This window comes from Coregonus clupeaformis, chromosome 19 (assembly GCF_020615455.1).
Source record: "Coregonus clupeaformis isolate EN_2021a chromosome 19, ASM2061545v1, whole genome shotgun sequence".
In the NCBI taxonomy this organism is placed as follows: Eukaryota; Metazoa; Chordata; class Actinopteri; order Salmoniformes; family Salmonidae; genus Coregonus; species Coregonus clupeaformis.
Window position 1 is genome coordinate 8,601,027 of NC_059210.1, and position 13,192 is coordinate 8,614,218.

A 13,192-nucleotide genomic window follows, 5' to 3' on the forward strand; every position below is an offset into this window, starting at 1 on the left:
GTGCATTCGGAAAGTATTCAGACCCCCTGTGACTTTTTCCACATTTTGTTTTGTTACAGCCTAATTTTAAAATGGATTAAATTGTTTTCAAATCCATCAATCTCCACACAATACCCCATAATGACAAAGCAAAAACCTGTTTTTAGACATTTTTGCAAATTTATAAAAAATAAAAAACTGAAATAGCACATTTACATAGGTATTCAGACCCCTTACTCAGTACTTTGTTGAGGCACCTTTGGCAGTGATTACAGCCTTGAGTCTTCTTGGGTATTACGCTACAAGCTTGGCACACCTGTATTTGGGGAGTTTCTCCCATTCTTCTCTGCAGATCCTCTCAAGCTCTGTCAGGTTGGATGGGGAGCGTCGCTGCACAGCTATTTTCAGGTCTCTCCAGAGATGTTTGATCAGATTCAAGTCTGGGCTCTGGATGGGCCACTCAAGGATATTCAGAGACTTGTCCCAAAGCCACTCCTGCGCTGTCTTGGCTGTGTGCTTAGGGTCATTGTCCTGTTAGAAGACAAACCTTCACCCCAGTCTGAGGTCCTGAGCACTCTGGAGCAGGTTTTCATCAAGGATCTCTCTGTACTTTGCTCCGTTCATCTTTGCCTCAGTCCTGACTAGTCTCCCAGTCCCTTCCGCTGAAAAACATCACCACAGCATGATGCTGCCACAACCATGCTTCACCGTAGGGATGGTGCCAGGTTTCCTCCAGACGTGACTCTTGGCATTCATGGTCTGAGAGTCTTTAGGTGCCTTTTGGCAAACTCCAAGTGGGCTGTCATGTGCCTTTTACTGAGGAGTTGTTTCCGTCTGGCCACTCTACCATAAAGGCCTGATTGGTGGAGTGCTGCAGAGATGGTTGTCCTTCTGGAAGGTTCTCCCATCTCCACAGAGGAAGTCTGGAGCTCTGTCAGAGTGACCATTGGGTTCTTGGTCCCCTCCCTGACCAAAGCCCTTCTCCCCAGATTGCTCAGTCTGGCTGGGCAGCCAGCTCTAGGAAGAGTCTTGGTGGTTCCAAACTTCTTCCATTTAAGAATGATGAAGGCCACAATGTTCTTGGAGACCTTTAATGCTGCAGACATTTTTTGGTACCCTTCCCCAGATCTGTGCCTCGACACAATCCTGTCTCAGAGCTCTACGGACAATTCCTTTGACCTCATGGCTTGGTTTTTGCTCTGACATGCACTGTCAACTATGGGACCTTATTAACATTTACATTTACGTCATTTAGCAGACGCTCTTATCCAGAGCGACTTACAAATTGGTGCATTCACCTTATATTGGCAGGTGTGTGCATTTCCAAATCATGTCCAATCAATTGAATATACCACAGGTGGACTCCAATCAAGTTGTAGAAACATCTCAAGGATGATCAATGGAAACAGGAGTTCAATTTCGATTCTCATAGTAAAGGGTCTGAATACTTATGTAAATAAGGGATTTCTGTTTTTTATATGTAATAAATTAGCTACAATTTCTAAAAACCTGTGTGTAGATTGATGAGGAACATTTTTAATTGAATCCATTTTAGAATACAAAATGTGGAAAAAGTCAAGGGGTCTGAACACTTTTTGAAAGCACTGTATTTGTATTTTGTGATGTTGTTTGCTGTGGTCTCGTACCCAGGTCTCACTTGTTAAAGAGATCTAATTCTCAGTCTCCCTAATTAAATGATGGATATATACAAATAAAACCATTAAGTGAACACAACATTTATTATAAACATACCATGTATACAATGCCTACTTGTTCAATATAGAATATGTATTTATTGTATACTGTACATGTCTGTATGTATGTATATCATATATATCATGTACATCGCCACAGTTACCAAAAGCCATGCAATATCTACAGCTTTTATCTATGAAACCTCTAATGTACTTTGTTTTCAATAAATAGTAATAAATTATCCATCTCTGGTATTTGTACATTTACAGTAAATACACATACAGGTAACTGCCAAAATAAAAGGAAACACGAGTAAATGAGGGATACAAAGTATATTGAAAGCAGGTGCTTCCACACAGGTGTGGTTCCTGAGTTAATTAAGCAATTAACATCCCATCATGCTTAGGGTGATGTGTAAAAATGCCCAGTTGCCCATTATTTCGGATACAAGGGCTAGAAGAAGAGATCTCATTGACTTCGAAAGATGGGTCTCAAAGGAGCATAGGGGATTTAAAGGATTTGTGTGTGTGTGTGTGTGTGTGTGTGTGTGTGTGTGTGTGTGTGTGTGTGTGTGTGTGTGTGTGTGTGTGTGTGTGTGTGTGTGTGTGTGTGTGTGTGTGTGTGTGCGTCTCAGTCCCCAGATCTCAACCCAATTGAACATTTATGCGAGACTCTGGAGCGTTGCCTGAGACAGCGTTTTCCACCACCATCAACAAAACACAGAACTATGGAATTTCCCGTGGAAGAATGTTGTTGCATCCCTCCAATAGACTTCCAGACACTTGTAGAATCTATGCCAAGGTGCATGGAAGCTGTTCTGGCTTGTGGTGGCCCAACGCCCTGTTAAGACTCTTTATGTTGGTGTTTCCTTTATCTTGGCAGCTACCTGTATATTTACATTGCTGCTTTGGAATGTGTTTCCCTTGTTTTTATCCCAACCTGATGAACCTAATAATGTGTCCTTTCTTCGAATCAGTGGCAGCTGGTGTCATTTTGCACATGCAAGCCATTTGTTTGATGTGTTTGATACCCTTCCATTTATTCAATTTCAGCCATTACAATGAACCTGTCCTCCAATTTCTCCCTCCACCAGCCTCCACTGTTTTGAGTGTAAAAGATTGCACTAGAGGACAAAACAGACCGTGCCGATGAACGGTTGAAAGCAGCGTTTGGCCTTCCTATCTCCTCTGACCACAGAACATCAGCCCTCCTTTTCAGTTCGTTTTCTGACAATCCTACATGTTGAATCCCCACCATCCGTCGACACCCAGCAGGTGATCTACTGCACACTGTCAACGTTCCTTATTGTGTTGTCTTGCCCTTAAGCAGTTCATTCATTCCACAGAAATAGAATGACTAGATTCTATGATTCATTCCACAGCATCCTCTGAAGACATTTCTGTCTGGTCTCATTGTCCAGGACTTAAACCCAGGTCCAGCGACTGTCAACCCAACACCTTAGCCATTACGCCAAGAGATCCAGTTTTCTTTCTGGATCAAAATGGGGCTTAGGTGGTGGGCATGGTGGGGGCATGGTGGGGGCATGGCCATTTTACACATTTTGGCAGAGATAAAATGTGCAGTTTTACATCACATTTCCTGCAATTCTACACATTCTGCCATGGCTTATGCTATCTGAGTGACTCAAACATTATAACAAAATCAATGGGGGCCCCATGCCATGACAAAAATACTCCTGAATGCATCATTTTTGGAATTTTTGATTCTCCCTGACTTTCTAGTTTTTATTTTAGTGATTGTTAGTTCTCAAAGATGATCTTATTTAAAAAATATATAGGTCTATTATCTTTTCTACGTACTTTGTATCTGGTTTAACTCATTTAAGTTTACACTGAAAACATTTTTCCATCCCGAAGATTATTTGTTTGGATATAGACGGTCTGAAAAAACACTTACGCGGCCCGCCCAATACTTTTCTATGCAGACAAACCCCTGAGATCCGGACCTCTTGACAAGGTCGCTAAGTATTCACTCAGTCATTCCACAGCATCCTCTGAAGACTGCAGACATTTTTGCCTGGCCTCGGCGTCCTCGTTGATGGTGACCTTCTTGTTCCTTTTGGGGTCAATCCAGGAATTACGTACGACCGTGTTGTTGGGCAGCGGGTCGGCTTCTATGATGCTCACCACCCTCTTCTTCATCTTACTCTTCAGAACCTTAAGGCAAGGTCAAATAACAGAAGATAACAGAAGATAAGATAATATCAGATAAGGTAAGATAAGATAACAGAAGATAAGATAACAGAAGATAAGATAAGATACAATAACAGAAGATAAGATAACAGAAGATAAGATAACAGAAGATAAGATAATATCAGATAACAGAAGAATAACAGAAGATAAGATACCAGAAAATCAAAAAATCAAAAAATATATGTATTTATTAATCCCTAAAGGGGACATTTGATTGAACCAGCCAATAGATAAACAATATATACACCAAACAAATACACAATAAAAACACAACAAAATACACACACTACACACTACACACTACACACTAAAGTGTGTGTGTGCATGTGTGTGTGTGTATGTGGCAGAAGTGGGTTGGCAAACCTTCTGGAACTTCTGCCTGGTGAAGGCGTAGAGAAGCGGATGGAAGATGGTCGTCCCGTACGCCATGACCAGGAAGCCCAACCGCAGCTTGACCGTGAAGTTGCTGGGGCCTACGGTCAAGATGACCGTGTTGAGGGCGGTTATGGGAGTCCAGCAGAGCAGGAAGGTCGACACGATGAGCAGCGACATCCTGAAGACGCGCTTCTGGCGTTCTCGTCGCTCCCGGTGGCGTTTAACCGCCCGTCTCAACGCAATGATGAGGGAGACGGAGGTCCGCATGCCCATCGTGGGGAGAGCACGGCCGCTGAGTTCGGACGGGTCCATGGCCCCGTCCGTCGCCTGTGACGTCATAGCCGTCATGGAGGGACGTTTTTTCCTTCTGGCCTTCTTCTTCTGCGACGCCGTGTGAAAGCGTGTCCCGATGCGGATGTTGAGTGCCTGGAGGATCTTGGAGTAGGTGATGAGCATCACAACAGCCGTGAAGAAGAAGATGGGGATCTGGGCCAGCAGGTGGTAGTAAAGTCCTAACTCTGTGTAGTACTGGTTGGTGTTGGCTACAGCCACTAGAGTCTGGTTGAGCTCCGCCTGGCCTGGGGCGAAGAACCCCACCTCGATGAAAGGCACCAGGAAACTGAGGAACGACAGCACCCAAATGGTGGCCAGCAGAGCCAGGGCGCGGCCCATCGTTAGGACTCTGTTCGCCGGTTTCACAGAGATGTCGTACCGGTCCAGGGTGATGGCGAGGACGTTGGCTGCCGTGCCGACACTAGCGAACGACACACAGGCCTCGTGGAAGCAACAAACCAAGGCTGTATCCCCCTCCAGAGACAACAACAACACCACCATGGTCAGGGGGATACAGCAGACACACACTAACACATCCAGGACGTGGAGGTTCATGGTGACGATGTTGGAGACTGAGGAGATCAGGTTGGACTTCATGCAGTACAGGGCCAGCACGGTAAGGTTGGAGCTCAGGCCCAGCATGATCTCCAGCATCAGGAAGCCGGTCAGGGACACCTGAGTGAATTAATGAATTAATACTTTATAGTCCCATAGGGGAATTTGTCTGGCAACAATGCAGGCATCCTTGTTAAAACACAATGGGACGGTTTGGACTAAAAAGCTATTTCAATAAAGATTCTCCATTGATCATGATTTTTATTCCAGGACTATGCTTAATCTGTCTCCGGTAAACCATCCCATATCACAAGACATACAACACTTCACTCATGTACAACACATATCACATGACCTACTTCAGACAGACATACAGTATATACTGTAGGTGTACCTGGAAGGAGATGGGGTAAGGGTATGTGTAGGGCGTGGCTGGAGACATGGTTCTGCTGATGGGCTCGGCTGCGTTGTCGGTGACGGTGACGTTGACGGTGACGTTGCTCATGGTGCCATCTTCTCTCTCCAGAGGGGGAAGGATATGCATTATCCTGTAGGAAGGGGAGGGAGAGGGGGAGAGAGAGAGAGGGATAGAGAGAGAGAAGGAGAAATGTAGACAGAGAGAGGGAGAGCGAGAGAGAGGGATAGAGAGAGAGAAGGAGACATTTAGACAGAGAGAGGGAGAGAGAGAGCGAGGGAGAGAGAGGAGAGTGAGAGAGAGAAAGAGAAAGAGAGAGAGAGAGAGAGAGAGAGAGAGAGAGAGAGAGAGAGAGAGAGAGAGAGAGAGAGAGAGAGAGAGGAAGAGGAAGAGAGAGAGAGAGAGAGAGAGCGAGAGAGAGAGAAGTAGAGAGAGAGAGAGAGAGAGAGAGAGAGAGAGAGAGAGAGAGAGAGAGAGAGAGAGAGAGAGAGAGAGAGAGAGAGAGAGAGAGAGAGGAAGAGGAAGAGAGAGAGAGAAAGAGAGAGAAAGAGAGAGAGAGAGAAGTAGAGAGAGAGAGAGAGAGAGAGAGAGAGAGAGAGAGAGAGAGAGAGAGAGAGAGAGAGAGAGAGAGAGAGGGAGAGAGAGAGAGAGAGAGAGAGAGGGGAAGAGAGAGAGAGAGAGAGAGAGAGGGGAAGAGAGAGAGAGAGAGGGGAATGTTTGTGAGGAGACAGCATGCGGTCTGATTAGAAGCTACACATCACAATGCAGAAGCTCATCTGAATCTCAAACACTACAACTGGGACATCAGATTGTTCCTATGGTGCAGAATGAATGAATCCTTTTATGCATGAAATCCTGGCCGTGGTAAAACTGCCAGTTGTCAAATAATAAGGAAACATTTTCTGGGTTTAAATGAAAAAACAAAAATGCTGAGAGCGTGCCAGAGATTTTAAAAGCAGAATAACTTTCCCCCCAACGTCTTGTAGATGAGATTGTTCTAGTTTCTGCAGAGCATTGATAATAAAATACACTGAGTATGACATAGACTGACCAGGTGAATCCAGGTGAAGCTATGATCTCTTATTGATGTCACTTGTTAAATCCACTTCAATAAGTGTAGATGAAGGGGAGGAGACAGGTTAACCCCTGTAAGCCGTTGGTAGGGAGATGGGGATGGTGGGGGCTAAACTGACATATGGGTCATTTCACTCTTTGATTTGGAATGTTACGACCCCTTTAGGTGTATATATATATATATATATTTTTTTTTTTTTGCAATTATTTGATAAAATATTGTATTTGGCCTTTACCCCTATAGTCCAGAGAAACGCATTAAATAACACAATCATAAATGGCAAAAAAATAAATCATAAATCATAAGGAATAATGTTTTGAAGTGTCTGGAGATTTAAGAAAGCTCAGGAAATATTGTTTTTATTTTTTTACACATACTTAACCCCTTTTTTGGGGGAAGGCACAAAAATACCTTCAAACGCTGCAGACAATTTCGTGAGAAGACCGATATTCGGGATGTCTCATGGTCTGACAAACACCGCTCTAGCTCTGTCACCTTTCACCAAAGATGTGGAAGGGGCGACGTGGTGGATTGAGATGCATCCAATGCAAAAATCTCAAGCTTAAACTGGGATTTTTTTTATTATTTTACTTAGATTGACACACCAGTGCGTCACTCGACTCTAAGGGATTAAATACGTATTTTTAAGCCTTGAGACAATTGAGACATGGTTTGTGTATGTGTGCCATTCAGGGGGTGAATGGGCTACACAAAATATTTAAGTGCCTTTGAACAGGGTATGGTAGTTGGTGCCAGGCGCACCGGTTTGTGGCAAGCAACTACAGTACATGTTTATTCTACTGTCAAGGCCGTCTTGATCATGACAACCCTATGGGCCTGGTCAAATGTAGTACACTACATAGGGAATAGGGTGCCATTAGGGCATACTAAAGCTTTTCCTTCAAACAGGGTTTTCTGCTGCTTCAGGCTCTATCAAAACTTCAGGTTCTGAAAGATAAAGCCTGGAGTACCAGGCAGAAAAAGCTATTTTGTTTGCAGAGACTTCACAATAGCAGTAGCAGTAGCAGTAGCAGTAGTAGCAGTATAAGTAGCAGTATAAGTAGCAGTAGAAGTAGCAGTAGAAGTAGCAGTAGCAGTAGAAGTAGTAGTAGTAGCAGTAGCAGTAGCAGTAGAAGTAGCAGTAGTAGTAGTAGCAGTAGCAGTAGTAGTAGTAGTAGTAGCAGTAGTAGTAGTAGTAGAAGTAGCAGTAGCAGTAGCAGTAACAGTAGCAGTAGCAGTAGTAGTAGTAGCAGTAGCAGTAGCAGTAGTAGTAGCAGTAGTAGTAGTAGCAGTAGTAGCAGTAGCAGTAGCAGTAGCAGCAGTAGCAGTAGCAGCAGTAGCAGTAGTAGAAGTAGTAGCAGTAGCAGTAGCAGTAGAAGTAGAAGTAGTGGTAGTAGCAGTAGCAGTAGTAGCAGTATAAGTAGCAGTAGAAGTAGCAGTAGAAGTAGCAGTAGCAGTAGCAGTAGTAGTAGAAGCAGTAGCAGTAGCAGTAGCAGTAGCAGTAGCAGTAGCAGTAGTATCAGTAGCAGTATTAGTAGTAGTAGTTGTAGTAGCAGTAGCAGTAGTAGAAGTAGTAGAAGTAGCAGTAGCAGTAGCAGTAACAGTAGCAGTAGCAGTAGCAGTAACAGTAGCAGTGGCAGTGGCAGTAGCAGTAGCAGTAGCAGCAGTAGCAGTAGTAGTAGCAGTAGTAGTAGTAGCAGTAGCAGTAGCAGCAGTAGCAGTAGCAGTAGTAGAAGTAGTAGCAGTAGCAGTAGCAGTAGAAGTAGAAGTAGTGGTAGTAGCAGTAGCAGTAGTAGTAGTAGCAGTAGAAGTAGCAGTAGTAGCAGTAGTAGCTGTAGCAGTAGTAGTAGCAGTAGCAGTAGCAGTAGCAGTAGCAGTAGCAGTAGCAGTAGCAGTAGCAGTAGCAGTAGCAGCAGTAGCAGTAGCAGTAGTAGCAGTAGTAGCAGTAGCAGTAGTAGTAGTAGTAGCAGTAGTAGTAGCAGTAGTAGTAGTAGCAGTAGCAGTAGCAGTAGCAGTAGCAGTAGCAGTAGCAGTAGCAGTAGTAGTAGCAGTAGCAGTAGCAGTAGTACTAGCAGTAGCAGTAGCAGTAGCAGTAGCAGTAGCAGTGACTGACAGCTACCTTATTGAGGAAGATGTACTTTCATAGCTGTGATATGTGGTTGTCCCACCTAGATATCTTAAGATTAATACACTAACTGTAAGTCGCTCTGGATAAGAGTGTCTGCTGAATGACTACAATTTTAAATGTAATTTTTTTTTTTTAAATCACACAATTTTCTGTATAAATAGCCTCTAGAATATACACTATATATACAAATTAGAGGGTTAGGCTATTTCAGCCACACCCGTTGCTGACAGGTGTATAGCTTCGAGAACACAGCCATGCAATCTCCATAGACAAACATTGTCAGTAGAATGGCCTTACTGAAGAGCTTAGTGACTTTCAATGTGGCACCGTCATAGGATGCCACCTTTCCAACAAGTCAGTTCGTCAAATTTCTGCCCTGCTAGAGCTGCCCCGGTCAACTGTAAGTGCTGTTATTGTGCAGTGGAAACATCTAGGAGCAACAACGGCTCAGCCGCGAAGTGGTAGGCCATACAAGCTCACAGAACGGGACCGCCGAGTGCTGAAGCATGTAGCGTGTAAAAATAGTCTGTCCTCAGTTGCAACACTCACTACAGAGTTCCAAACTGCCTCTGGAAGCAACGTCAGCTCAAGAACTGTTCGTCGGGAGCTTCATGAAATGGGTTTCCATTTGCCGAGCAGCCACACACAAGCCTAAGATCACCGTGCGCCTTCCCAAGTGTCGGCTGGAGTGGTATAAAGCTCGCCGCCATTGGACTCTGGAGCAGTGGAAACGCATTCTCTGAAGTGATGAATCACGCTTCACCATCTGGCAGTCCGACGGACGAATATGGGTTTGGCGGATGCCAGGAGAACACTACATGCCCCAATTCATAGTGCCAACTGTAAAGTTTGGTGGAGGAGGAATAATGGTCTGGGGCTGTTTTTCATGGTTTGGGCAAGGCCCCTTAGTTCCAGTGAAGGGAAATCTTAACGCTACAGCATACAATGACATTCTAGACGATTCTGTGCTTCCAACTTTGTGGCAACCGTTTGGGGAAGGCCCTTTCCTGTTTCAGCATGACAATGCCCCCGTGCACAAAGTGAGGTCCAACCATAAATGGTTTGTCGAGATCGGTGTGGAAGAGCTTGACTGGCCTGCACAGAGCCCTGACCTTAACCCCATCGAACACCTTTGGGATGAATTGGAACACCGACTGCGAGCCAGGCCTAATCGCCCAACATCAGTGCCCGACCTCAATAATGCTCTTGCGGCTGAATGGAAGCAAGTCCCCGCAGCAATGTTCCAACATCTAGTGGAAAGCCTTCCCATAAACGTGGAGGCTGTTATAGCAGCAAAGGGTGGACCAACTCCATATTAATCTTCCTGATTTTGGAATGAGATATTGGACGAGCAGGTGTCCAGATAGTTTTGGTCATGTAGTGTATGTAAACAGACCATAAATGTAAAAAAAATATATATATATATATATATATTAGAAAGCTGAGAGTGCTATTATATGATACAATATCAGTACTTGTTGCATTTACAACTTGTCTAAGTCCTATCATCAACTGATTAGAGTTAGTGTACGGCTCTGGACTGATTGCATTGTTTGAATGTAATGTTGGCATATTGACAGTTAATGCCCCCCGTGTAGCTCAGTTGGTAGAGCATGGCGCTTGCAACACCAGGGTTGTGGGTTTGATTCCCACGGGGGGCCAGTATGAAAAATGTATGCACTCACTAACTGTAAGTTGCTCTGGATAAGAGCGTCTGCTAAATGACTAAAATGTAATTTGTAAAATGTATGGGAACATTCCTCTAAAACTGACTGGCTAACTAACAAACATACAGTGCAGAGAAATTATTCACATTCCTTGTTTTACACAATATCTTATCCCAGCACTGGCAAACCATGGTTGACCAACACCCTGCCCAAAATGGCTGACCCTTTTAGCCTATCATTAGCCTAGTATTCTAATTCCTAATTATATGGGGGGCGACCTCCAAAGCCCAACGGGGGCTGCTGGGGGATGTGGTACGCCAGTGAATAGTAGGCTATTATGCAACATTATTTGGTAATTCTCATTAACACATTGAGTTGTTATGTGTGGCGTCTATGTGAATTCTAATCAGAGTATGTCATCATGCATTGATTTATTGACAATGTTGTCTGCATTGAACATTATATAATACACTGTGTTCATTCTTGTGTATTGTTTTTATACAGTTCCAAATTAAAATGCCCACCAATGTTGGAACAATCAAACTTTTCAGAATCTAAATTGAATTAATTCTACATCCTGTAGCTGGCCTATATGAAAGATGTAGTATTAGCAATACCGTCCAGAGAGCCGTCAACCCCATACAGCCCCAGTGCCAGAGTATACTCACCCTTCCCTCCAGCTCTATCTGAGCCCCAGCAAGGCTCCGTAGTCAGGTAGCTCCCCAGCTAGACTCACACGGACAGGCGTCCGATTCAGGTATAACGTCAACATGAGACCACCACAGAAGAAGGATCCTCTCTAAGCCTACCAATCAAGATGCTCTGAGCTATCCTCCTGAGACCAAGGATCTACTACTAATACTGCTCCTGTCCTCTTCTCATACCCAGGGAGGCTTTTATGCTTCCATGGAGGCTGCTATGCTTCCAGGGAGGCTGCTACGTTTCCAGGGAGGCTGCTATGCTTCCAGGGAGGCTGCCAGGCCAGAGAAGCACCTCTCTGTCCTTCCACCAGCAATGCTCCTCTCTTCCACCTATGAACCACTAGATGCAGTGCAAGCAACTATTGGACTGACAGATTGGACAGGACTGCTAGTTGGCTGGGGGCTTCATCCAGTCGTTAATTACTTTAGAATATTTGGATGTGTGCCACGATGAGGATCTCCAGTACTGCAGAGCAGAGAGGGTGGAAAGAGAAAACACACCTGGATCTCTCTCTCTCTCTCTCTCTCTCTCTCTCTCTCTCTCTCTCTCTCTCTCTCTCTCTCTCTCTCTCTCTCTCTCTCTCTCTCTCTCTCTCTCTCTCTCTCTCTCTCTATGGCGTTTGTTTTGGTGATGGTGGGAGTGTTGATGACTGGATCACAGATAATCTTTCGGAGCCTCCGGATCTCCTGTTCATGAACTCACGGTAGTATTCCCAGACGTGTCAGAAGCCACAGCCACTGCTACAGAAGCCGCCGCACAAAACACTAAAACAAAGATGCTTCCTCTTCCTCTACAGTGGGTCTGAACGCACTGAATGACGGCCTATAAATTCAAAATAATTTAATGCAACTGACAAATCCTTTAGAATCCAACTGTAGACTGTAGAATCCAAATCCTCAGTTGAAGAAGACATACAGTAACTCATTTAGTCCACTTGTTTAGTCCAGCGCACTCACTAAATAATCACAAAAAATCCTATGTTCCTCCATTTCAGAGAGCCTTTAGATCCATCGGTTTCTATTCCAAACAGTGGGTGGTTTTCAGCCAAGCAAAAACAATACATTCCCATATTTGTGCCATTTATTTATGTATTTGTGCATTAGAGGCAGGTTGGAATTTATTGTCATGAATCTTGCCCTGGAGGCATCTCTGCACAGTGGTCACTAGCTGACATAACCACAAAATCATAAAATGTTTCAACTAACCCTAACCTTAACCCTAACCTTAACCACACTGCTAACCCTGATGCCTATCCTTAACTTTAAATTAAGACCAAAAAGCAAATTTGTATTTGCAGGAATTTTTATGATATAGCCAATTTCGACTGGCCCATCTAGTGGAAATCGCTCAGTTCTGCCTCCAAGGCAAGACTCATAAAAATGAACGTCAACCTGCGCATTAGTTAGGGCCAGCAGTGTGAGAGTGGCCGTAGCCCCGTTGGGGGTCAAAGAGTGCAAGCCAGCCAGCCAGGCAGGTAGACAGGGTCCTGGGTCTGGTCCTCCCTGGTCGTCCCTTGGGGAGATACTAATGGAACAGGACTTTAACTCAGCAGCAGATATTTCACCTCATCTGTCTTACCAATGGCTGATTGGAATGAGCCCTGCAGCCTTCTCAGCAGCCTTCTCAGCAGCCTTCTTCTCAGCAGCCTTCTCAGCAGCCGCCTTCTCAGCAGCCTTCTTCTCAGCAGCCGCCTTCTCAGCAGCCTTCTTCTCAGCAGCCGCCTTCTCAGCAACCTTCATTCAATTCTAAATCAGGTCCATAACAGCTCCTATCTGTCTTTCTGACGTGCCAAGCACTTTGAACTCCTGGTACCACGGTGCTGTATGTGAAATCGTATGATTGTCTGGTGTGTGTGTGTGTGTATGTGGGTAGGTGTGTGTATGTGTATGTGTATGTGTGTGTGTGTGTATGTGTATGTGTGTGTGTGTGTGTGTGTGTGTGTATGCGGGTGCGTGTGCGATTCAGTGGTAGAAGGTCCTGGTCATGAAGAGGGGGATGACAGAGTCCATTAGAGGATGCCCCACCTCCGTGATTTATACGAGGATAAAAATCCTC

At 44.6% G+C, this 13,192-nt stretch overlaps 1 protein-coding gene across 1 annotated transcript; it reads right to left on the reverse strand.

Annotated features, from left to right (window-relative positions):
• Positions 1–2,262: 2,262 nt before the first annotated feature.
• On the reverse strand, positions 2,263–12,789 carry LOC121531555 (G-protein coupled receptor 22-like). The gene is made up of 4 exons (XM_041836814.2): positions 12,716–12,789; positions 5,545–5,698; positions 4,251–5,270; positions 2,263–3,851 (listed from the first exon to the last, which is right to left on the reverse strand). The coding sequence occupies exons 2-4, from the start codon at positions 5,692–5,694 to the stop codon at positions 3,672–3,674; spliced, it is 1,350 nt and encodes a 449-aa protein (XP_041692748.2). The 5' UTR covers positions 5,695–5,698; positions 12,716–12,789; the 3' UTR covers positions 2,263–3,671.
• Positions 12,790–13,192: the final 403 nt, after the last annotated feature.

What these genes read in the sequence shown, in the direction of transcription:
- LOC121531555 (XM_041836814.2), bottom strand. Translation starts at nt 5,694, where the DNA reads ATGCATATCCTTCCCCCTCTGGAGAGAGAAGATGGCACCATGAGCAAC. An exon ending in CTTACCCCATCTCCTTCCAG is followed by an intron (nt 5,271 to 5,544) that starts GTACACCTACAG and finishes TAATTCACTCAG; the next exon opens with GTGTCCCTGACCGGCTTCCT. An exon ending in CCAGGCAGAAGTTCCAGAAG is followed by an intron (nt 3,852 to 4,250) that starts GTTTGCCAACCC and finishes CCTTGCCTTAAG; the next exon opens with GTTCTGAAGAGTAAGATGAA.